General features: G+C 24.8%; 1 protein-coding gene and 1 long non-coding RNA gene across 2 annotated transcripts; one reads left to right on the forward strand and one right to left on the reverse strand.

Annotated features, from left to right (window-relative positions):
- The first annotated feature begins 2,547 nt into the window (after nt 1-2,547).
- LOC122500274 lies at nt 2,548-19,484 on the forward strand. Its single transcript, XR_006301451.1, has 3 exons — nt 2,548-2,807; nt 3,612-3,741; nt 19,350-19,484. It is a non-coding gene; the product is annotated as an uncharacterized LOC122500274 (long non-coding RNA).
- Nucleotides 11,653-24,018, reverse strand: LOC122500268 (annulin-like). Its single transcript, XM_043609116.1, has 10 exons — nt 23,907-24,018; nt 20,632-20,984; nt 20,147-20,279; nt 19,361-19,590; nt 16,921-17,234; nt 16,390-16,659; nt 16,116-16,195; nt 15,736-15,880; nt 14,754-15,063; nt 11,653-14,365 (listed from the first exon to the last, which is right to left on the reverse strand). Exons 1-10 carry the CDS (start codon nt 23,932-23,934, stop codon nt 13,574-13,576), a joined length of 2,655 nt encoding a protein of 884 aa, XP_043465051.1. The 5' UTR covers nt 23,935-24,018; the 3' UTR covers nt 11,653-13,573.
- Nucleotides 24,019-24,285: the final 267 nt, after the last annotated feature.

Consider the following 24,285-nt stretch of genomic DNA (forward strand, 5'->3'; position numbering starts at 1 on the left):
TTTACGTTTTGGTAAAGTTTTTTTTTGCTTGACTTCAGAATTTTTTTTTTTTCAATAATGATATTGTGACGCTGAAAGCAATTTTTTTTCTTTCGAAAATTTACACTACTATAAATCCGCTAATATTTAAAATAAAAAATTATTTTTAAAAATTGTACATAATGGGTTGCCACAGGTCAGGGAAATCAGGGTATTCAGGGAAAAGTCAGGGAAAGTAAAATTAGTCAGGGAAGTCAGGGAAAAGTCAGAGATTTTTATTTAAGTAACTGGAAAAAATTGAATTTTGGAAAAGTTACAAACGATTGCAGAAATTCAATTATTTTCAAAAGTAATAAAATTCTTTGCAAAAATTCAATTATGTTCAGAAATTTAAAAAAATTCTCGTCAAAATTCAATTATCTTTAAAAATAATAAAATTCTTCTCCAAATTTTAATTATTTTCAAAAATTTTAATAAAATTCTTTGCAACATTTCAATTATTTTCAAAAAATTTTTCTCAATTCAATGATATTCAATTTCTACAGTTTTAATAAAGTTTTTCAAAAGAATTCAATAATTTAAAAAAAAATTTTTTGATAAAATTCTAAGCAAACTTCGCAATAATTCAATTATTTTCATGAATAATAACATTTTTTACAAAAATTCAATTATTTTCATGAATAATAAAATTCATCATAGAATTTCAATTATTTTTAATACAATTTTAATTGAATTCCTCGAAAAATTTAATTATTCTTGAAAATTTTATTAAAATTTCTCGAAAAAATTCAAATTTGTTGATAAAATTCTTTATGATAATTTAGTTTCGAAAAACATTCATTTATTCAATAAATTATTTATTTTTGTATTTAAATAATTGAATTCTTGTAGAATTTTCCAATAAAAATTGATTTAAAAATGAATATTAGTTAAAATTTTAGATAATAATTGAATATTAAAAGCATTATAGCATGAATTTTTAAAAATACATAATTGATAAAATACTTAATTGAATTCTTTCGAAGAATTTTAACAAAATTTTCGAAAATAGTGACATTTTTCGAAGAATTTACTTAAAATTGTATTAAAAATAATTGAAATCCTGTGAAGAATTTTATTCATTTATGAAAGTAATTGAATTCTTGCAATAATTTTTTCAAATTTTTTTTTAAATAATTGAAATAATGTAATGAATCTTATTATTTATGAAAATAATTGAATTCCTGCATCGAATTTTATTACATTTTTTTAAATAATTGAATTCTTTTGAGAACTTTTATTAAAAAAGTAGATTGTGAAAATATTTGAGTTTCAACGAAGAATTTCATTATATTCGTGAAATGTAATTAAATTCTTACAAAAAAATTAAGAGAATAATTCCATTTTTCTAGGAATTTACTTTAAATTCTATTATAAATAATTGAAATCCTCAGAAAAATCACTGAAAAAATGGCGTCTAAAAATAAGACGTTTAGACGTTTATAAACGTCTTATGTAAATAAGCGTCTTATTTGAGCGTCTTAAATGAAAAACATAACCTCTAAATACATACATTTTAGAAGGCAAATAAGACGCTTATAAACGTCTAAAATGTGACCACGTAAACGTCTTAAACCAAGACGCTCTTTTTTTTTACAGTGATTTTATAATTTATGAAAATAATTGAATTCTTGCTAAGAATTTTATTATAATTTTTGTAAATAATTTAACTTTTTTTGAAAAATTTTATGAAATTAATATTTTTATAAAACATGAAGATATCAATCACTCCGAGTCGAAGTTCATGTTTTATAAAAAGTCATGTTTTATAATAATATTCTTACAAGTTGTTTAATTTTAAAAATGTTTGAATTTGAATTGTTTTGAAGGAAAAATAATAATGAAATACCTATTTAAAAAATTAGTTTTTGATGTTTGCGAATAATTTTACAATTTAAGAAATTCGTAAGTAAATGTAATAGAATGTTTTTTTGAGTATCTAATAATTTTGAGAGTGAATCAGAATATTCTTTATGGTCAGGGAAAAAGTGAAAATCTGTCAGGAAAAAGTCTGGAAATCAGGGAAAAGTCAGGGAAAAATAAAATTAAATATTTGTGGTAACCCTGATATAATACAATTCTTCTTAGAAACATTTGAAAAACTTTTTATAAAATTCTTTAAAACAATTCAATTAAAATGATTTTAAGAATCAAACATAAATTCCTCTTAAAAAATATATATAATTTTTCGGAAATATAAATTCCTCTAAAAAAATAAGATTTTAGGAAACAAATAATAAAATTGATCGTAAATGACGAAAAGCAAAGTATAGAAAATAGAAAATAGAAGACGAGTTAAAAGTGCTTTCTATGGTGAATTTTTCTGAGCTTTATATTTCCATCTAATTTGACCTCTAACACCCATAAAATTCAAATTACATTGGTGAGAAGTCTTTTATGGGAAAAATGTGAAAAGTTAACATGAGCTGTCAACGATAAATTTTCCGAGTCAGAAAATACAGAATAATAATAATATGCTTATAACAGGGATGCTGTGCATCATTTCGGAACATCTAATCCGATTAGGAATATTCTTTTGTTCTGCATGTTAGAGGGTGTAAAAGCCATCAGTGAAAAAGGTGACAGCAACCCTGCTTCGTCTCTTCTCATCCCCTGTGATGGTTCTTTTTTTTTATTTTTTCTTCTTATCTTGTTTTAGGCACGAACTTGCCCGCAGGTGTTTCCAAGAAGCAATATCGTTGTCCTATCGTTCATCTGGATGTGATCGCGAGTGCTTTGTTTAACATTCTCCACAATTCTCCATGGTGGCAGACAGTGGCAGAGTGGAGGTTAGTATATATTTGGCCATTTTCGAAAAGAAAAAAAAAAACTTCTTTGGACAATTTCAATTATTTTCATTAATAATAAAATTATTCGGAGAATTTCAATTATTTCTAATACAATTTTAATAAAATTCTTCCTAAAAATTCAATTATCTTCATAAGAAATAAAATTCTACGGAAGATTGCAATGATTTTCATTAATAATAAAATTCTTTTGAAGATTTCAATTATTTTCAAGAAGTTTAATAAAATTCTTCCCAAGAATTCAATTATCTTCATAAAAAATAAAATTCTTTGAAAGATTTCAATTATTTTCATGAATAATAAAATTCTTTGGAGGATTTCAATTATTTTCAAAAATGCGGAACAAATTCTTGTCAAGAATTTAATTTTTTTCATAAATAATTGAATTCATTGTAGAATTTTAATTATTTTCAAAAAATTTGAAACAAATTCTTGTCAAGAAATCTATTCGAAGTAAAAGATTCATCGCAAAAATTAAATTATTTTTTATGAATAATAAAATTCTCCTGAGAAATTCAATTATTTTCAATACAATTTTAATAAACTTAAAAAATCAAATATTTCATTATAATTACTAACAAACATGATTATTTTAAAAAGTTAAAAATATTCTTTGTTTAATTCAATTATTTTCAAAATTTTCAATTAAAATCATTCATAAATTATTCGAATTCAAAGATTATTAGTATAGATAATTAATATTATTTTTCAACTGGAGTTTAACGAAATTTTTACTAAATATAACAATGGATCCGAATTCAAATTCTAATCGATTTTTTATTTTAGGAACTTTCAAAAAGATGAAGGAGAAAAATGGGAAAGCGAGTAAAGAAATGGAAAAATAGAGGAATTGATGAATGAGAAACTGGTAACTCTATCTGTTTGCTGACGGTGAAACCTTCTTGAAACGCAGATGGTAAGTAATGGAAAAAATTTCCTCTAAATTTTACTCTCAAACATATTTTCGAATTTCAAATTTCTTTTTTTATTTGAAGCTTGTTTTTAATTATGAATTTTTTAATTAATTTAGTTAATTTAATCACTAATCTCAATGTTATTTTTTTTCTTATAAAAATTATTCAAATTTCCCTCGAACATTACAATTAGCTATTAAACATGATTATTTTTGCATAAATTTTAGTCACTATTTTTAAAGTAAATTTTTCTAATTTTCAAAAAAAAAATTGTCTTTGAAAATAGTTTAAGTAATTCTGGAAATAAAAATTTGTAATATTACATTTTACTATTTTTTAATGAAATTTGTCCAAGACCTAAGATAATGTTACTAATTTTTTTCTGAAATTATTATTTAACAAAATTTTTATACAATTCTTCACAATAATTCTTCACAATATTATATTTTATATAATTCTTCTTTCTCTAATAATAACATTTTTCCTTAAAAATCAATTTTGTAAAAAATTTAATTATAAAATTCGAAGCAGGAATTCAATTCATTTCATAAATAATAAAACTCATCGAAAAATTTCAATTATTTGTAATACTATTTTAAATTAATTAATCAAAAAATTCAATTATTTTCACATATAAAATTTTACATAAGAATTCAATTATTAAAAATAAAATTTTCATAATATTTATTATATTTCGAAAAAATTAATTATTTAAAACAATATTTATAAAATTCTTAGGAATACTTCAATTATTTTAAAAAAATAAAATTTTCCACAGAAATTCAATTATTTTAAAAAAGTTTAATGAAATTTTTCGCAATAATTAAATTATTTTTGAAAATTTTAACAAAATTCTTAGCAGTTATTCAATTATTTTCATTAATAAAAGAATTTATCTCAGGATTTCAATTATTTTTAATACAATTTTACAGGAATTGCTCAAAAAATTTAATTATTCATAAAAATTTAATTTCAATTCTTCGAAAAAATCAATTATTTAAAAAAATGTTTTTTTTAATTCTTTGGAAGAATTCAATTATTTACAAAAATATTAGAATTTTTCCCAGGAATTCAATTATTTTCAAATATTTTAATAAAATTGGTCGAAAGAAATCAATTATTTGAAATACAATTTAAACTAAATTTTTTTTGGAAATAATTCAATTATTCTTTTAGATTTTAATGAAATTCTTTCCAAGAATTCAATTATTTATATAAATAATTCTACGAAAGAATTCAATTAAGTCGAAAAATAACAAAATTATTCCCGAGAATTATCAATTATTTTGAGGCATTTTAATAAAATACTTTGCAAAATTCAATTATTTTCATAAATAACAATATTCATCACAAGAATTTAATTATTCTTAAAAGTAATAAATTTCTTCTTGGAAATTCAATTATTTTTATAATTAAAAAAATTCATTGCAGGATTTCAATAATTTTTAATACAATTTTACAGGAATTGCTCAAAATTTTTAATTATTTATAAAAATTGAATTTAAATTCTTCGAAAAAGTCAATTATTTAAAAAAATGTTTTTTTTTAATTCTTTGGAAGAATTCAATTATTTACAAAAATATTGGAATTTTTCACCGAAATTCAACTATTTTCATAAATAACAATATTCATCAGAAGAATTCACACAGAAATTTAATTATATTGTCAAAAATTTTAATAGATTTCTTTGTAAAATTTAATTATTTTTTGCAAATCAATAATTTTCAATATCTACTATTTTAATAAAATTTCCAAACAGAATTCAATTTTTTTTTAAATTTCTTGTAAAAATCTTTTTTATTTCAATTTTTTTCATAAGGAATACAAATTTCTTAGGAATTCAATTGTTTAAATTAGAATTTGCATAAAATTAGTCGAAACAAATTAATTATTTAAAATTTTTTAGAACATTCTTTGCACGGAGAAACTTTTTCTTATAATATTAAATATATTTGGTTATGTTTATTCTAAAAGTACGTTAGAATGTGAGGATTTTTCGTGCGTTGTGCTAATAATTTCAACATTAATACGAAAATATGATAAGTTCGTTATATATTAAGCAACCTTCGGTGTACAAAAATTACTATCTGCATTAGAAATAGTCTTATTTTTCTTTAGAAAAGAATAAGATGCCATTTTTTGTTTGTGAAATAATACGGTAATTCTAACCTTTTTTACACATATAGATAGAATATATAAGAGACATTCTAACGTAACATACCAATTTTGGAAGGACTGCGGGCGGACTTAACCGATTTCGCCCGAGCATCACCGAGTCCATCACCTGACGTCGCGAACTAACCCTAATGTTTTCGAAGTTGAAATTCACACGTGTATGAAAGAAAAAAACCTTTTATTAATAAACGTGAATGTCTCCTCATGCCAAATTAAATTCAAGAACTGTTCCTCAATATAACATAATTTTTTTCACGACTTTTACTTATTTACATAATTTGATTAGTAAGTTATTTTAAAAAATGCTCTCTCTCGAAGGCACATATTTTTCCACTCGTTTAATATATAAGGACGATTCAGCTGTGTACTTCTAACGATTCGTGCGATCTTTCGGTTTCCGTGACCAATCGTCGTGTCTTTACTTGCGTGTGCGTGTGTGCGTTATTAATATAGGTTAGGTTCTTACGTCGTGTTAAATATATTTACCTACAGTTACAGTGACATTCACTAATGCCATCTACCATCAGATCCAAGTATCACTATCGTCTCTATGAGTATCTATAGACAATTAATTTGTTGTGTTTCTTTTTAATTCATGGCTTTCCCAACTTTGCAAAAATTATTATTTTCTTTCTAAAACAACATACTAATTTTCGTTAGTTTCCTTATGAAGAACTGTAAAATATATACTGAATGAGTGTTTTTGATAGTCTCAATAGCAATTTCTATAACCTATGTCGTTTTTCCCTTGAATCTAACCTAACATACTAAAATGTCTCACCACACGGAGAGAAAAATCTGCCTTTTACAGTATAGGAAGGTTTACATTTAACGCACAGAACTTTTATATGCCACATAGGCGTAAAATTTGAGTAATTTTAGTACAACTTAATGCCTATTTACCATGAAACTTTTCAGTACTAATAAAGTTTGTCATATAGCCTTTTATTGTATACTTATTATACTTAAAATACAGCGGCGCTACGCGGAGATTTCACGTAACATCATCCTACTACGATTGCAGAAGTTCTATGCTTTTTCGGTATTAGACTCTTGCAACTGGCGATTAGGCCACGCCTACCTTTACTGTTTGGAGTAAGTGTAAGTGTGAGTGAGTATTCACATACAAATTCAATTATGGTCAAAAGTTTAAAAAATTTATCGTCAAAATTTCAATTATCTTTCTAAATATTAAAATTTTTCTCAAAAATTCAATTATTTTCAAAAATTTTAATGAAATTCTTTTTAACAAATTCAATTTTTCCGGAAATTCTCCTCCAGTCAATATGATTTTCAATATCTACTATTTTAATAAAATTTTCCAAAAGAAATAAATTATTTTAAAAATTTTAACAAAATTTCTTCGCAATATACTATTATTTTCAAAGTATTCAATTTATGTTTACAGAGATTCAATTATTTTTATAAATATGTAATACAATTTTTTACACTGATTCAATTATTATTTTCATAGATAGTAAAACTCATTGCAGAATTTTAATTACCTATTTTTGATACAAATTTTAATCGAATTCCTCGAAAAATGTAATTATTTTTAAAATTTTATTAAAATTCGTCAAAATAATGCAATTATTTAAAAATTTGCTAATAAAATTCTTTATGAGAATTCAATTTTGAGAAACATTCAATTATTCAATAAATTATTTATTTTTGTATTAAAAGTAATTAGGTATTTAAAAAGAAATATTATTAAAAAATTCTTCTTAAGAATTCAATTATTTTCAAAAGTAATAAAATAAAATTCTTAGCAGAAATTCAATTATGGTCAAAAGTTTTAAAAAAAGTTATAGTCAAATTTTCAATTAATTTTAGAAATATTAAAATTTTTCTCTAAAATTCAATTATTTTTAAAAATTTAAATAAAATTATTGTCAATATTTCAATTATTTAAAAAAATTTTAATAAAATTCTTGACAAAATTTCAATTATTTTCAAAAACTTTTCTCAATTCAATGAAATTTTTTTACACAGATTCAATTATTTTTAATACATTTTTAATCTAATTTCTTAAAAAATGCAATTATTCTTAAAAATTTTATTGAAATTTGTCAAAAGAATTTTAATTACCTATTTAAAAATTTGTTGATAACATTCTTTAAATGAGAGTTGAATTTTAAAAAACATTGAATTCATCAAAAAAAATTTTTTTTTGTATTTAAATAATTGAATTGTCGTAGAATTTTCTAATAATAATTGATTGAAATATGAATTTCAGTTAAAACTTTAGACCTAGAAAAATTCCATTTTTTAACCTGGAAAGGAATATTAATAATGAATATATATAAAACTTAAATATATTAAGTTGTGATGCGCGCAACAAATAAATATATGCCTGGTAGGCGTGGCCTAATCGCCAGTTGCAAGAGTCTAATACCGAAAAAGCATAGAACTTCTGCAATCGTAGTAGGATGATGTTACATGCAATCTCCGCGTGGCGTCGTTGCTATTAAACCACACTTTTCTTACTATAGAAGCATATGTACTATGCATATTTAGTACGGAAAAATATTACACTAAAAATTCTCAAATCTTTGCTTTATTGGCTAGAAAAGTTTATACAAAAGTAGTAGCAGTCTATTTCATGCTATAAAGTCTTGATTTTTCTTTCCGTGCAGTTTTAAGAATTAGTGGTATTAAAAGTTTCTCCGTGTGCAAGAATTAAATTATTTTTATAAATATTTAAATTCTTTGATGAATAATAAAATTTGTTGCAGGAATTCAATTTATTAGCAGGATGAGAAAGAAGTAAAATTTTTTGATGAAAATTAGGAAAAAGTCAGGAAAATAAAATATATAAAATATAATGGAATTTTTGTCAGTTTTGTGAAGTGTCTAAAACAAGTTTTTTTGGTCGTCAAGTTTAATTTTTCGCTATCAAGTGCAAAGTCTGTAGATTCAAATTTATCTATAAAAAAAAGTGGACAACGGCCTGCGAAATATATTCGAAATTACCTAACAAATACAAAAAATGACACGTCTTCGATAATCCTATACCGATAAGTTACCCATCAAATAAAATAAATGATCGATTTTATCAAGGAAAGGATTCTATATTCCTCATAAATAATTATATGTATCAACTGAATTAAGAAGCACTAATAGTGGTCTCAAAAGTATTTAAATCCACCTGTCATAATAAATAAAAAAATACAAATCAACCTTCAAATCAGACAACCGAAAACACTAATGACCACATTTATCATCACAAAAGAAATCATTACAAAACCATATATAGAAATTAATGCACATTTCCCTGAATCAAAAGAAAATCTCATCTCCATCTCAAAAATATTTATATATTTAAAAAAATGAGAAATTTTTCCAATAAATCAAGAAAATTCTCAAGAGATGGAACAATAATTTTTATATGTCGTGTTAATTTTGATGAATACATGTTACTCGCGATGGCAACAAAGAATGTTGGTTTTTAGTCAAGAAAGAGACGAGTTTGTTATTTTGATGAGGTATATAATGGGATTTGATTCATAGCAAGTCCATGCAGGGGGTTATACACTCAGGCCCCAATAATAAGGGGCCTTACTTCAGACCCCCGTAGACAACACGCCCTGTCCATCACACGTCACATTTATGACTCAAAAGGAGAAAAAAAACTCACTCTTTTGTCTCTCCTTCTTTATCTCAAGTTTTCTCAAATCTCTCTCGCTTACTCGCCACTCAACGATATTCATCTAAGCTTTCAGAACCGATGAAGAACATATTTCAACGTTCATTTCCTAGATGATGATACATGGTTTATCATCAGCATGTAGTCCCGTCATTAATTTCTTTCTTTTCATCATTAACTAATCGCATTACAAAATGGTAATTAATATTTGTTACAATTTCAATAATAAATTAATAATTCGACTTGGACTCGCTTGAGAAACTTTATTTCTTTTTATATTTGTTTTTAGTTTTTACAAAATAGAAATTTTTTATTTTAAGGTATTTCCATTTAATTGAAGTTCCCTTTTTAAACAAAATTATCGAACTTAATTAAATTCTTTAATTTTAAATTAATTTTATTTAATCTACTTTGCGGTGAATTGATTTTTTATTTAAAGAACAGGAAATTTGCAATTACTTTTGGCTCTTGGACTATTTTAATGAACTTAGATTTTATTTTATTTTATTTATTTAAGAAAAAACCCAATCTTCTAAAATTAGTTAAATTTGTCAAGACATTTGTGACGACCTATAGAAAAAATGGCGCTAATGTGTGGGACAGTGTGTGACATGGGGGAGAGGGGGGTCTAAAATGGTCAAAAATCGCGTGACGTATTATGTGTACGACCCCTAAATTACCCGAAAGAATTCAATTATTTAAAAACAATTTGAATAAAATTGTACGCAAATATTTAATTATTTTCATAAATAATAAAAATTTTCCAAAAATTCAAATATTTACAAATTTTTTATAACTTTCTTCTCAATAATTCAATTATATTTATAAATAACACAATCTTTTTTTAATTCAATTATTTTCATAATTAATAAAACTCATCCCACAATATCAATTATTTTAAATATAATTTTAATCTTTTAGTACTAGTTGAAAAAGAGCTTCATGATTTTTTTCAAATTTTTTTACCCAGCCGTTTACAAGATACGAGTTTTTCAAAATTTTACGTTTTAAAGAAAAAATTGTTTTTGAATGCTCATAACCTCTACAAATGTGTAGGGTAATGTAAGGTATCGTGGCGTGTAAGGTATGTTGGCAGACTTGTCAAATCTGGCATGTAACGTCAACATTTTAGTTATCGTGTGCCCCTTGGGATATTTCTATCAATAGCTTGTAAGGTATGATGGTGTAATTTTTGTAATGTACACTGGCGGATCATTTTTTTGTACGAGTTTCAATTGTCCTTGCATTTTTTTTTTACTAATGCCTCTTGTACTCCACCTCAACAATTATCGAATATGTGACACTTGCGGTCTTATCTTATTCTAGTTGCGTTAAAACAGCCACCAGCTACTTCACATGTCCAAATTGTAACCATAACTGAAGTGAAACTTTTTTTTCTATAATGTAAAATCATCAGTTTTTTCTCTTTTTGTTATTTTTCATCATTTCTAGTAGTTTTAATAAATGATTTTAACATCTACATAATGTTTTAGTTGAATACACCAAATCCGCATTTAAGTTTTAACAACCGCTTCTGACAGATGGATGCTTAATAGAAGTCAGCAACTGCCTACTTTTGAAATTTTGAAAAATATTAATTTTTGAGAGAGAGAGACGCAAAAAACAAATTGTCCGCCACCATACCTTACACTCCCCTATCAATTTTAAATTTTCTTATATGAAAATTGTTTGTTTTTTCATAAACTTTTCAAAAATTTTATGAAAAAAATTTTTTACTGCATTTTTAAAAATTCCAAGATTAAAATTTAATTTTTATGCAAATTTTAAGCCTTGTCCCGTCGTGGGTAAATAATTTTTACTATTTTTTCAGAATTTTTTAAAATGATTGAAATTCAGCATTTACTCATTCAGCCGTTGCATTGTGCAACAAACTAATTTTACAGGATTCAGTTATGCCTAATATTAATTGAAACACGATTCCTTTAAAAGTCTAGTGATACAAAAGAATACATTTTTTAAATGTTGTTTTATTTTCTTATGAAATTAAATTTTAACTACCCAGTAACAAAAAACTAATTCAAACGGATTGAAATGAATTAAGTTTTTTGGTAGAAAGCGGGATTCATTCAAGCTCTTTGTATATTCGATTCAATTCGATTCAATTTGCCTCAATTTGTGCAAACGAATTCGCATTTGACAGAAATGACCAAGGCATGCATTGAATTCGTGCTGACGAATTAAAAAAAATTAATGGCTACAAAACTTGTCCACTGAATTAGTAAGAATAGAAGGTTTGAAAGTTCAATACAGTTTAACGAATTCAGGAAAATTGCAACATAGCTCCAATTCGTATTTGTCACAGAGCTCTTTGTGAATTCTTTTTAATTTATTTCAATTATAATGATGTTCGGCAGTGGACAGGGTTGGAAAATGACGCGTCATTTTTGGTTTCTGATGTAGATTACGTAGAATAAGTAATTTACGTAGACAATGTAGAAAACCCATGTAATTTACATTTTCAAGATGGCGGCCATTAAAAGACTAAAAAAACATAACATAACCTCTTGAAAAGTTTGCTTTTCAGGTTATATCACGTGACAAAATACATTAATGTAAATTACGTAGAAAACTCTTGACGTAAATTACCAAGTAATCTACTTGTAAACAACTACGTAGATTACCTTAGGTAGTTTACGTTCCCAACCCTGGCAGTGGATCCACTTCTCCCAGCACATCAAAGAAATCAATGACATTTGGCAGTGGGACCGCTTCGCCCAGCACATCAAAGACATCAATGATGTTCGGCAGTGGACAACCAGTGGCGGAGTTATTACCTATTATGATATATCTATTATTATATCATGCACTATGATAAAAAGAAATGCGCAGTTGTGCGCTATGATGAAAATAGTATTGAAATCTTACTCTCCCAATATTAATTTGTAAAGTTCTACTTAATAAATAGCAGAATTTCACTAATTTCTTAGTAGAAAAGTCATTTCCTTTAACTAATCAGTTCGGTACTGCTTCCTGAGCTTGTTTCTGTTTCGACTCTCTTTTCTGTCTCTACTACAGTCTCTGTAACAATTTTTTGTTTCTACGCTTTCTTAACTTTATCGACTTTCGTGATAAAATTTTTGTTCGTTCCTACAATTAAAATATCTTCCAAAATGCTTGGATCCGAAGAAGGCGACTCTAGTACTTTCTGTAGCCCCACTATTTCCAGCGGCAGGACTCTTTTTGGAGTTGATGGAGTTAATAGTGTCCCATACTCTTCTTAAGACATGTTTTGCTTGTCGGCAGTCTCCCTCCTTGAGAAATAGCAAATATCTCGGATCAAGAAACATGGATGTAAGTAAAGCATCATTTGTTAGTAATAATGTCTTTAGACATGTTTTGCTTGTCGACAGTCTCCCTCCTTGAGAAATGGCAAATATTTCGGATCAAGAAACATGGATGTAAGTTTTTTATCTCTTTTGTGAGCAACCTGCACTCTACCCAGATACCGTAGAAATCACCGGGTAAAAGACATATTCTCTCTGCATTTTTAAAGTTACCTTTTTACACGGTAGCAATGCCGCCAGACAGTCTTCGATGTTCCTCTATTCACTCTCTTTTAGTTTCAGTTTCGGCTTATCCTTTTAAAAAGTTTTGCAAATATCTTTTGCGGATAAAAGAGAAGACAACATATCAGCTATCGAGTTCCACCTCGTTGGAACGTCTAATGTAAAGGGTACGGTCAGTGGCCAAAATTAAAAAAAGGGGACTTTTAGGGAAATAGGAGACAGACTGTGAAGCCTGGATAAAATTAATGCAATGTGGTCGCAATATTTTTGATCTTATTTTGAAGGAAGTTTCTGCTAATCCTAATCTAATCATAATCCAATTTTCCTGCAAAGATCATGAAGAAGATATTATGGAAATAATAGGGCACATTATTTATTTTTAAGAACTTTTATTCTCTCTCTTGATCAAGTAAAAGTGTTTACTAATTTCAATTCGTCATTGACATTTTGTTTTCGAATTAGTAAATTTCACCATCCATGGAATCGTTAAATGTCTACGATTTTCATAGAAGGCAAACGGGTCTGGGAATCACTCTCTATGGAGTCACTCTCCATGCAGTTACTCTCTATGGAGTCACTCTCTATTGAATCACTCTCCATGCAGTCACTCTCTATGGAGTCTCTCTCTATGCAGTTACTCTCTATGAAGTCACTCTCTATTGAATCACTCTCCATGCAGTCACTCTCTATGGAGTTACTCTGTTTAGAGTTACTCTGTTTAGAGTTACTCTGTTTAGAGTTACTCTGTTTAGAGTTACACTGTTTAGAGTTACTCTGTTTAGAGTTACTCTGTTTAGAGTTACACTGTTTAGAGTTACTCTGTTTAGAGTTACTCTGTTTAGAGTTACTCTGTTTAGAGTTACTCTCTTTAGAGTTACTCTCTATTGAATCACCCTCTATGCAGTCACTCTCTATGGAGTCACTCTCTATTGAATCACTCTCGATGCAGTCACTCTCTATAGATTTTCCAGTGTGATTACTTCGAAAATACGAATTTACAAATTTCACCATGAATTCCTTGAAACCATTGATATCCGATAATTCTTTGGAATAAAATTTGACAACTATTGTGGCTTTTCCTGAATGATTTGGCATCATTGAGAAGAAACATTTGGCAAGTTGTCCCGGCCGTACGGGTTCTGATAAAACTAATTTCAATTGTTCCGCAAGTCCCGGACCGTCAATGATGAACTTTCCTTTCTTCAATGAAATTGGCAGTGGATTGGAAAATTCAGCCGAGGCTTGGAGCTCGTAACCAACTTTTGGATCGCTTAGTATCTGCAAAAAATAATTTACAAGTTAGCAAATTTATTTATTGTATTTTATTTTATATTTATTTATTATAATTAAAAAACCCAACTAATAGGAATAAAAAGTAAGTATCTACTTTCTAAATCCGAATAAGTGCAAGAATTCACTTAGAATTCGTCAAAATTCGTTTATGTAAGAGAATAAGTGTTGGCAATAAGTGATTTTCAATCAAAAATAAGTGAAAAATCACGACCTGGCTGCTTTTGACTCATTGTAAGTGAATTTACATTTATTTAAATTTAGAGAGTAAAATAAGTTAATAATTTTAGATTCTAATTCCAAACACTATTCAATTAGTAGGAAAGAAAATAATTTTTCTTTAAATTTAGGTTAGAATTGGTGGTTATTAACGTACCTTGACGATGATACCAGGTTTTTTCACTGCCACATTATCTTTAGCGTAATATTCATAATTTGTTCCGTGAACTGATGCTAAACATGAAATTTGAAAATTCGTGTCGTGTTGTAAATATGGAAAATATTCCTTCCAAGTAACGGGCAAATCAATTTTCTTTTTCTGATTTTGTTTCATTAGTATATCGTTCATTTTAAGTCTTTTCACATATTTTGTAACTATTCCTCTATAAGATACAACAGCCACTCGTAAAATTAATTTCACCCGAAAGTCCTCTTCACTGCTGATATTTTCGACTTTCATTCGAACTCTGAAATTAAAAGAAATATTTTCATTATTCACAATAATTAATTTATTGTTTATCATTCCTTTAGTCTTTACTGTTTGTCGTTAATTTAATCTTTGTTATTTTTAAAATCATTCATTTGTTTATTATTTACCCCTAACTAATTCTACTTTCCCTAACTTCCGTTCCCTGTTAAGTCGAAAAAAATTTTCCATATCTTATGAAATTCATGATATTCTATATTTGTATATATTTTTCTTCAGTTAATGATTGAGTATAAGGACGTTAACATTTTGGATCAAGAGAGAAAGAAAAAGGAGGCAGAGAGTCCAACAACTTCTCCACTTTGGAACAAATATTAAACGAATAAGATTTATTTTCTCAACCTTAGGAGGAAATCTGGATCCAAGTATGTAGGAGGACATTTTAATTGTCCGAATGAATAAAAATTTTATTATTAAAGATGATAAGGTTAAAAAACATTGCTCAAGATAATTTGTCTATTGTAGACTCATCCTAGTAGGAAAACTTAATGCAGGGACCTTTTAGTTTTGATTACTGCACCAGAATTAATTCTTTTTTCCTTTTTATTTAGTTTCGAAGACATTTCCTATTATATGTAATAATATAATTTATTTAATTGAAAATATTTGAAAAATATTAATATGTCCCCGGAGATAGTTCTTTTTTACTTACCGGAAAGGTTGTCCAATAACAATATCACCATGTAGATCTAAATTAAATTTAACATTGTGGAAAATTCCGTTCAAGTAGTAATGACTATACAAGCTTTTGCTTTGGCGCAAAGCCTTTACCATGATGTCTCTTTCTTCTGCCGTTGCTGAAGGAAAAAGAAAAGCAAAATTCAGACGCAGTGACAATTTCAATCTTATTGTAATATTAATTTATTTTTCTCTTCTTCATTGAACTTATCCTTTATGTATTCAATTAGTCAGTTCATTAATTTGATCAACCATTTAATTAATAATTAATTAAAATTTTTTAATTAATCTAATTTTGTATAATTACTTACTATTAAACTGATTTTTACATTTATTGATAAAACATAAACTCACTTTCTGGATGTTTATAATTGTCGGTTATATCTTCTCGTTCCCATTTACCAACAGCTTTTGTGCTAATGAATTTTCCAACTCTAGAATAGCAAAAATAATTTTTTTTGATTATTTTTTGACAATCTTAATATTAATTATTAATAAAATTAATTAATATAATATTAATGTATGAATTGATTATTATTGATAAATTTTTATAATGTTTAATATTTTAGTGTAATTAATTAATGTGTTATTAACATTTATATAGGTTTAGAAAATTTGTAATAATTACGAGTTAATATTTCTGCCGACAAGTTTTAAAGGTTGCGAGGGTCCATTGTAACGCCAAAAAACCACATCGGCATTAACTTCGGCAAAGAGAAAAGCAGTATCGTAGGATTTTAGGATTTCTCCATTTTTCACTGCATAGATTGAAGTTGGACCACAACGAAAAATATTGGGACTTAATGCCTGTGGCGTGGCATCAATCGCCTGCCAACCTGAATATTGTGTACCTAAATCTAATCTCTTCATCCACACCTCATTCCATACGTGATAATTCCTATTTCAATTTTTAATGACAAATTTATTATTTTTGTTTAGCGAAACTATTCTTCTTCCCTATTTTTGCATTTATTTATTTAAATATTAATTTAATATTAACTTACACTCAGAGAAAAATTTTAGTTAAACCAAATAAAATTTGTTTAGTTAGTATTAAAGTTGTTTTAGTATTTAATTATTAATTTGGTATTTAACTATTAATTTTTTATTTAACTATGAATTTATTATTTAGTTACTAATTGATGAATTTAATTATTACCAGAGGGGATCTTCGGAAAGATGTTTCACTACTTTTCCGTGTTCATCGAAAAAAACATCGAGTGTTACACTATTGTCGTTGTCATGTGCACTGCTGAAATTTGTCACCGCTCGACAGGGAATGCCGAGAGTTCGACAAATTGTTGCTAAAACGCCGGCAAACACCCAGCATTGACCGTATTTTACGGACCTTTTTGTTTTGAAATATTCCTGCAAAATTTTTCTCGATCCCAACCATTTCATTGGATTCGTTCCACCCACAAAGTTCTTCGACCAATTACCAGTCAATACACCGTTGTCGTCATTTGCATTTATCTACGGGAAAAAATTAATAATTAATTACATTTTTAATTTTATTTTTTGTTTCCTTCAATTTTGTGAAATTGATTTATTTTTTTTTATATTTGGAACAAAATGCTAGTCATTCTACTACATCCAGAAAAAAGTTATTTTACTCAGAGCAGGGTTGCCACGCTTTTCCTTATTTCAAATTCCCTGACTTTTCCAGGTTTTCTAGGTTAAAAAACGGAATTCTTCCAGGTTTTTAAAACTACATTTATATTTTACCAAATTTTATTTTTAATTTATTTTTATTTTTACCAAATTCCCTGATTTCCAGACAAAAAGACTTTTTTCCTGTTCTACACTGAAGTCTTGGTTATACGGAAATTGGTTATACGGAATGTGATGGCGCTGAAACGGGATAAGGGGTGAAGGGAGGGTCGTGCTTGACTCGATGATGTCAGTAGCGCACCTATCACTGGATCCTTTTTTCCCCTTGATATAACCTAACCTCAAAATTGTTAGTGAGCTATCAGACAATATTAATTAATTTATTTATTTGTCTACAAATGTAATTTAATAAATTCAAATTATCAATTTTACACTATATTAATAAATTTCAAAGATGTAAAAAAAATTAGCAGGCGATTCTATTTCAACCGAGGGCAAAAAGAATCTTCGTACTGTCCTGCATATTTATACTTTTTCGTCAAGGTGACCTATTTGGATTATACGGACACACACCCGAGTTGTCCGTATAACCAAGACTTCAGTGTATTACATTTATTTACGAATTTCTTTAATTGTAACAGATTGTAAAATTACTCGAAAACATCAATAACTTCGTTTTTAAATGAATATTTAATCATTATTATTTTTCTGCAGAAATTAAGATTTTCAAAAATTTTAAATTCAATAAAATATAAGAATATTATTACAAAACATGCAGCTATCGATCACTTCGAGTCTTCGACTCGGAGTAATCGCTTTCTTCATGTTTTATAATCATTAAAACTTGATACTATCATTATTTTATATTATCAAAATATTATTACTGTAATTTCTTCAAAATTATTTTCAATTCAATTCTTCATTTCTAGAATTTTAAACTAAAATTCTTCTTTAAATCAATTTTTTTAAATAATTTTTTAAAAAGTTCTTCTTTGAGAATTTTTAAATCCATTTGTTTACAATTCAATTTTACCTAAAATTTCGATTATTTTGACATTCTTCAATTAAATAAATTAGAAATTAAAAACTTCAAATAATTAATAATTAAAAAAAATTTTATTAAACTTTTTGAGAAAAATTAATTTTAAATTTCGCTAAAAATCTTGTCAAAAATTTAATTATTTTTATAGATAAATAAAATCATTCGCAGGATTGCAATTATTCTTAAAAATATGAATAAAATTCTTCCAAATAATTCTTAATTATTTTTAAAATTGACAAAATTTCTTCGCATGAATTCAATTATTTTCAAATTTGATAAAATTCTCAGCAAGAATTCAATTATTTATAAAAATGATAAAATTCTTTGTAAATATTCCATTATTTTCAATATTAATTGTTATGTAATTTCGATTATTCTAAAATTCTTCAATTAAATATTTATTAAAAAAAAACCATGAAGAATTAAAGAAAAATTCAATTAAACTTTTTTATAAAATGAAATATACAGAATTGTTAATCAAATAGTACGAAAAGTTCTAATTTGAAACCTTATAAAAATTAAATTATTTCTAAAAATTTACGCTATATTGCTTTTAATATTTAATAATAATCCAAAAATTTAACTGAAATTTATTTTTAAATTAGTTTTTATTAAAAAATTTTTCGAAAATTCAATTATTTAAATACAAATTTTTATAAAGAATTTTATCAAACAAATTTTTAAATAATTGAATTCTCTGGACAAATTTTAATAAAATTTTTAAGAATATTTTTATTTTTCGAGAAATTTCATTAATGCCATGAATTTTATTAAAATTCTTGGAAATAATTGAATTTCTAAGAAAAATTTGACTATTTTTGAAAATAATTGAATTTCTGCAAACAACTCGAATAAATTGTAATTGGTTAAAATAATATTTCTCTGTGTGTATGAACAAAATAAATATGGAAATTAATTGATTGATATTTTTGCAGAAAGAACTTACGGCGGCCGAAAGACTTCTGGTTACAATAACTGGATCATTTCTCGAAGATGGTTTGACTCCTCCAACGTTTTGCATTAAATATAATGCACATTCAAGAATATTCTCGTCAAATTGAGCATATTTCCAAGCAAAGGGAGACATATTTCCGTAAGAACCTCTCCAAATTAATCCCGTATCCATTAAAACATATTCGTATCGTTCCTTCTCAAGGGGCAAGTAAACGACATCCTCTGTAAAAATTATTGAGTTTTCATTTTTTTTTTTGAGAAACTTAAAAGCTATTTCTGACAATAATATTGAACTTTGGGAAATTTTCAATTTAAATCCTTGTGAAATTTTGTTAAAAATAAATTTTTATATTCACAAAAAAAATTGATGAATTAAAAAATTGATTTTTACATGTTTTGAAGCTTTTTTTCAAAAAAAAAATTTTGTTTTTAAGCTAAAAATCTAACGGATTTCAAATAATAATTTTTATATTATAAAAACGATAAAAACTAAAAAATATAAAAAAAATCTAAAAATAATTAAATTTTGAAAGAGATAAAGTTTCTATTGTTATTCATTTTTAATTTGAAAATTTAAATTTTTGATAGTTTGAATTTCTTTGGAAAAATAATTATAAAAATTAATTATTTATTTCAAAACAGAAATTAATGTTTAGAATAATTATTTTACAATTGAAAAAATTCACAAATAAATTCTAAGCATTTTGTTGTATATTTATATATACAACAAAATATCTAATTATTTTTATAGAGTGAATCAAAATTTCTAAATTTGTACCTGTACACCAAGGATTAAAGAGTAAATACAAATGTCCTTTTACGCCGAAACTTTTAGCACCAGCCAATTTTTTATTTCTCGTCACAATGTACATTTTCCATTTTCCAACAATTGCGTCTGCACTCGTTATTATCTGGAAATATATTCAAAAACTTATTTTTCGCTTTCTGAAAATTTTTTAATTGATTCTATTTTGAATAATTCCTGTTTCCATTCAATATTTTTAATATTTTATTTTTTCCAATTTGATATTTAAAAAAATTGAAATATTTTTAATATTCAATCTTTTTAGTCGAAAACAAATTTTTTTTCGCAAAATCGAAAGAAATGAAACAATTGTTTCAAAGATAGTCCTTAACGTTTTTTTCTTATTTTCCAAAAAATGAATGAAAAACTTTTCATAAGTTCGGGGATATAATTTTCTTTTAAATTGAATATTAAAAAATATCGAAACTAAATAAAAGGGACTTAAAAAAATAACTTGCCTTGATTTGTATTATATTTCTATATGTTTTTGAGACAGTTGCTTTCCAGGTGGTATTACTTAATGTTCCATTTTTCCCCAGAACTGGAATTACCACTAATGTTCTCTGACCAATTGTTGCATTTGAGGCGCCGTCCAATTTAAATACTAACGATATTCTATCATTTATCGGATCGTAATTTCTCGATAGTGTGAGATTTATGTAAAATTCTTGACCCCTTCGTAGCACGAGTTGCGCCTCTTTTCCAACGCTACTCATTATTTCGTATTTCGATGTTCTGTGAGCTCTACCATTTGCCACAATCAACCGATTCAGAGTTTTTACTGATAGAAGTGTTGATCTGTAATCCGGATCTAAAATTTGACAGAAAATTGTAAAGTTTTTTTAATTTTTTTACTGTTCTACTAAAAAAAAAATTAAATCAAAAAAAATTTTTTTAAAAATTAAATTAAAAAAAAAATATCACAACTACTGGAAAAATTAAATTTTTAAAATTTATAAGAAAATTCTGAATTTTTGTGTCTTTTTTGTTTGCCTCAACTATAAAATTGACAAGAATTCAAAAACCCTTCAATTTTTTCTATTTCTGACAATAATTTATTTTTAAATTACTTCATTCTTGAAGAACTATCACAAAATTATTATATTTAGAAATTATTTCAATTTGAAATTTTAGAAAATATCAAATTTTAATGAATTTAAATAGAAATTTTAAAAACAACTGATTACAGAAATTCAATTATTTTCAAAAGTGATGAAGTTCATAGCATAAATTCAATTATGTTCAAAAATGTTTTAAAATCCTCGTCAAGATTTCAATTATTTTTATAAATTAAATAGTATAGAATTCTTCTCCGAACTTCAATTATTTTGAAAAATTTTAATAAAATTCTTGTCAAAATTTCAATTATTTTCAAAAAATTTGCCTCATTTCAATTATTTTTTAATATTTACTATTTTAATGAAATTTTCCAAAAGAATTCTATTATTTAAACAAAATTTTAATCAAAATTTAACAGGAATTCAATTATTTACCAATTTTTTATAAATTTCTTTAAACCAATTCAATTATTTTTAATTTCTTAATCAAGTTTCTCCAAAGAATTCAAATATATTCAGAGAATTGAAAAAAAATAGTTCTAAAAAATTCAATTATTTCGAAAAATTTAAATAAAATTATTTTAAAAGTTCTATTATTTTAAAAAATTTTGACAAAATTCTTTACAAGATTTTAGTTAATAAAATTGTAATTTTAATAAAATTTTTCTATACAATTAAATTATTTTCAATTCAATTCTTCTTAAGAATTCAATTATTTTTGCAGATAATACATTTTTTATGGGAATTCAATTATTTAAAAAAATTTGAATAGAATTCTTCGCTAGAAATCAATTATTTTCATAAATAACAACATTTGTCTTGACAATTCAATTATTTAAAAAATTTTTGATAAAATGCTTTATAAATTTGAATAATTATAATAAAATTGATCATAGAATACAATTATTGTCAGAAATGTTTGTAAAAATTTTCGAAACAATTCAATTATTTTCGTAAAAAATAAAAATTTTTCGAAGCAATTAAATTATTTGAGAAAATTTAATAAAATTCTTTCCAAGAATTCAATTCTTTTCAAGAATAAACATTTTTACAGGAATTCAATTATTTAAAAAAAAAATTTTTTTTAATTCCTTGTCAGATTTCAATTATTTTCAATTTTATAATGAAATTTCTACATGGAATTTAATTATTTAAAAAATTTTTTTTAAATTCTGAGAAAAATTCAATTATTTAAAAAACAAAATTTTTTAATACTTTGTCAGATTTCAATTATTTTCAATTTTCTAATGAAATTTCTAGATGAAATTTAATTATTTTTAAAATGTTTTAAAAAATTCTGAAAAATTCAATTATTTAACAAAATTTGAATAAAATTCTTCACAAGAAATGAATTATTTTCATAAATAAAATAATATTTTTCTCCGGAATTCAATTATTTTCACAAATAAAATAATTCTGCACAGGAATTCAATTCTTTAAAAAATTTTTAATAAAAATTTGTTGCAAGAATTCAATTATTTTCATAAATAACAAAACTTATCGAAGAATTTCAATAATTTTTTATACAATTTTAAACAAAATGATAGAAAATTGCATTTATTTTAACAATTTTTTTTAAAAATTCCATGAAAGAATTCAATTATTATTATTAAAAATTTTGATAAAATTCTTCATAAAAATTAAATTTTAAGAAATATGCAATTATTGAATAAATTATTTTTTTTTGTATTTAAATAATTAAATTGTCGATTAATTTTCAAATAAAAATTGACTAAATTAAATTGATTATTTATTTATTTTATTTTTAATTTAATTCTAAAAAATTCCATTTGTTGTCTTTTATAGTTGGAAATTTCTTATCTAAATCTTTTATTTTGTTGAATTTTCTATTCTAAAAAAAATTTTAGTCATTGACATTTTTGTAAATAAAAATATTAATTGCAAGAAAAATGAATGAAGAAGAAGAATGAATATTAATTGCATGAAGAATGAAAATAAACAAAAACGAAAAAAAGGAAAGAAAATAAAAAATAGTTTCATTATTTAAAAAATAAAATAAAAATTATAGAAATGTTCGATAACACTTTTTATTATTAAACAATTTTAATATTATTTTTTTTATTCTTTTTGTTTTTACTTTGTTTCGTTTTTATTTTTTTTTTTCGTGTTTTTAGTTTTTTTATTTTTATTTGTTCTTGAATTTAACAAAATAAATAAAATTACTTAAAAAATTGTATTAGTTGCCATTTTAGGGAATAAAAATATTAAATACAAAATAAATGAAATTTCTAGAAAAAATTTCATTCATTCACATTTTAATGAATAAAAATATTAATAATTGCAAACAAATTTTTCCCAATTAATTTTCTATTCTGAAAAGAAATTAATTCTTTGCCATCTTAGTGAATAAAAATATTAATAATTGAAAGAAATTTTTTCGCAATAAATATTTTTATTCACTTAAAAATGTCAAGAAATAAATATTTTTTAGAATAAAAAAGTGACAATATGAAAATTTGGATTGATAGCATTTTTTAATTCAAAGAGCAAAAAAGAAAAAAAACAAAGAAGAAATGAAGGAAAAGTCTTAAAAAACCTAGTTTTTAGTTTTTTAATTTATTTTATTTAAATTTATTTAAATTAATTTTAGATTATTTATTAAATTTTTGTTTTGAGTTAAGAAAATAGTTTTTAGTTTTTTTTTAAAAACTTACAGCGAGGTTTAAATCTACTGAGACTCATTTTCGAATCGAGACACAAAACAAAACTTTTTTTTTTATCTTAATAGGGCACTTTTACAATTTAAAATCAATACTACAAGTGAACTTTTAAAATCTGGATCCTCAAATATATATTCTTGAATTTCATCATGAAAAAAATTACCCAATTTCTATTATATATTATTCTGTTATCTAATAACTAAAATGTGATGCAAAATGATTAGAATTTTAATTTATCTTTTAAAGCATAATTGTCAAGTAATTATTTTTTAATTTTTCTAATAAGGTTGACAAGTTGTGTATTGTTTGACTTAAATATAAGAAAGACATAAAGAAAAGAAAGATAATAATTCTTGAGAAAAATAGAAATTAT

Source organism: Leptopilina heterotoma, unplaced genomic scaffold (genome assembly GCF_015476425.1).
Source record: "Leptopilina heterotoma isolate Lh14 unplaced genomic scaffold, ASM1547642v1 Lhet_183, whole genome shotgun sequence".
NCBI lineage: Eukaryota > Metazoa > Arthropoda > Insecta > Hymenoptera > Figitidae > Leptopilina > Leptopilina heterotoma.

Excerpts from the sequence above, each read along its gene's own strand:
- LOC122500268 (XM_043609116.1), bottom strand. The coding sequence starts at position 23,934 with ATGAGTCTCAGTAGATTTAAACCTCGCT. Across the intron at positions 16,196-16,389 it reads GTCGGCAGAAATATTAACTC|AGTTGGAAAATTCATTAGCA; the intron begins GTAATTATTACA and ends TTGCTATTCTAG. Across the intron at positions 14,366-14,753 it reads AACCTGGTATCATCGTCAAG|ATACTAAGCGATCCAAAAGT; the intron begins GTACGTTAATAA and ends TATTTTTTGCAG.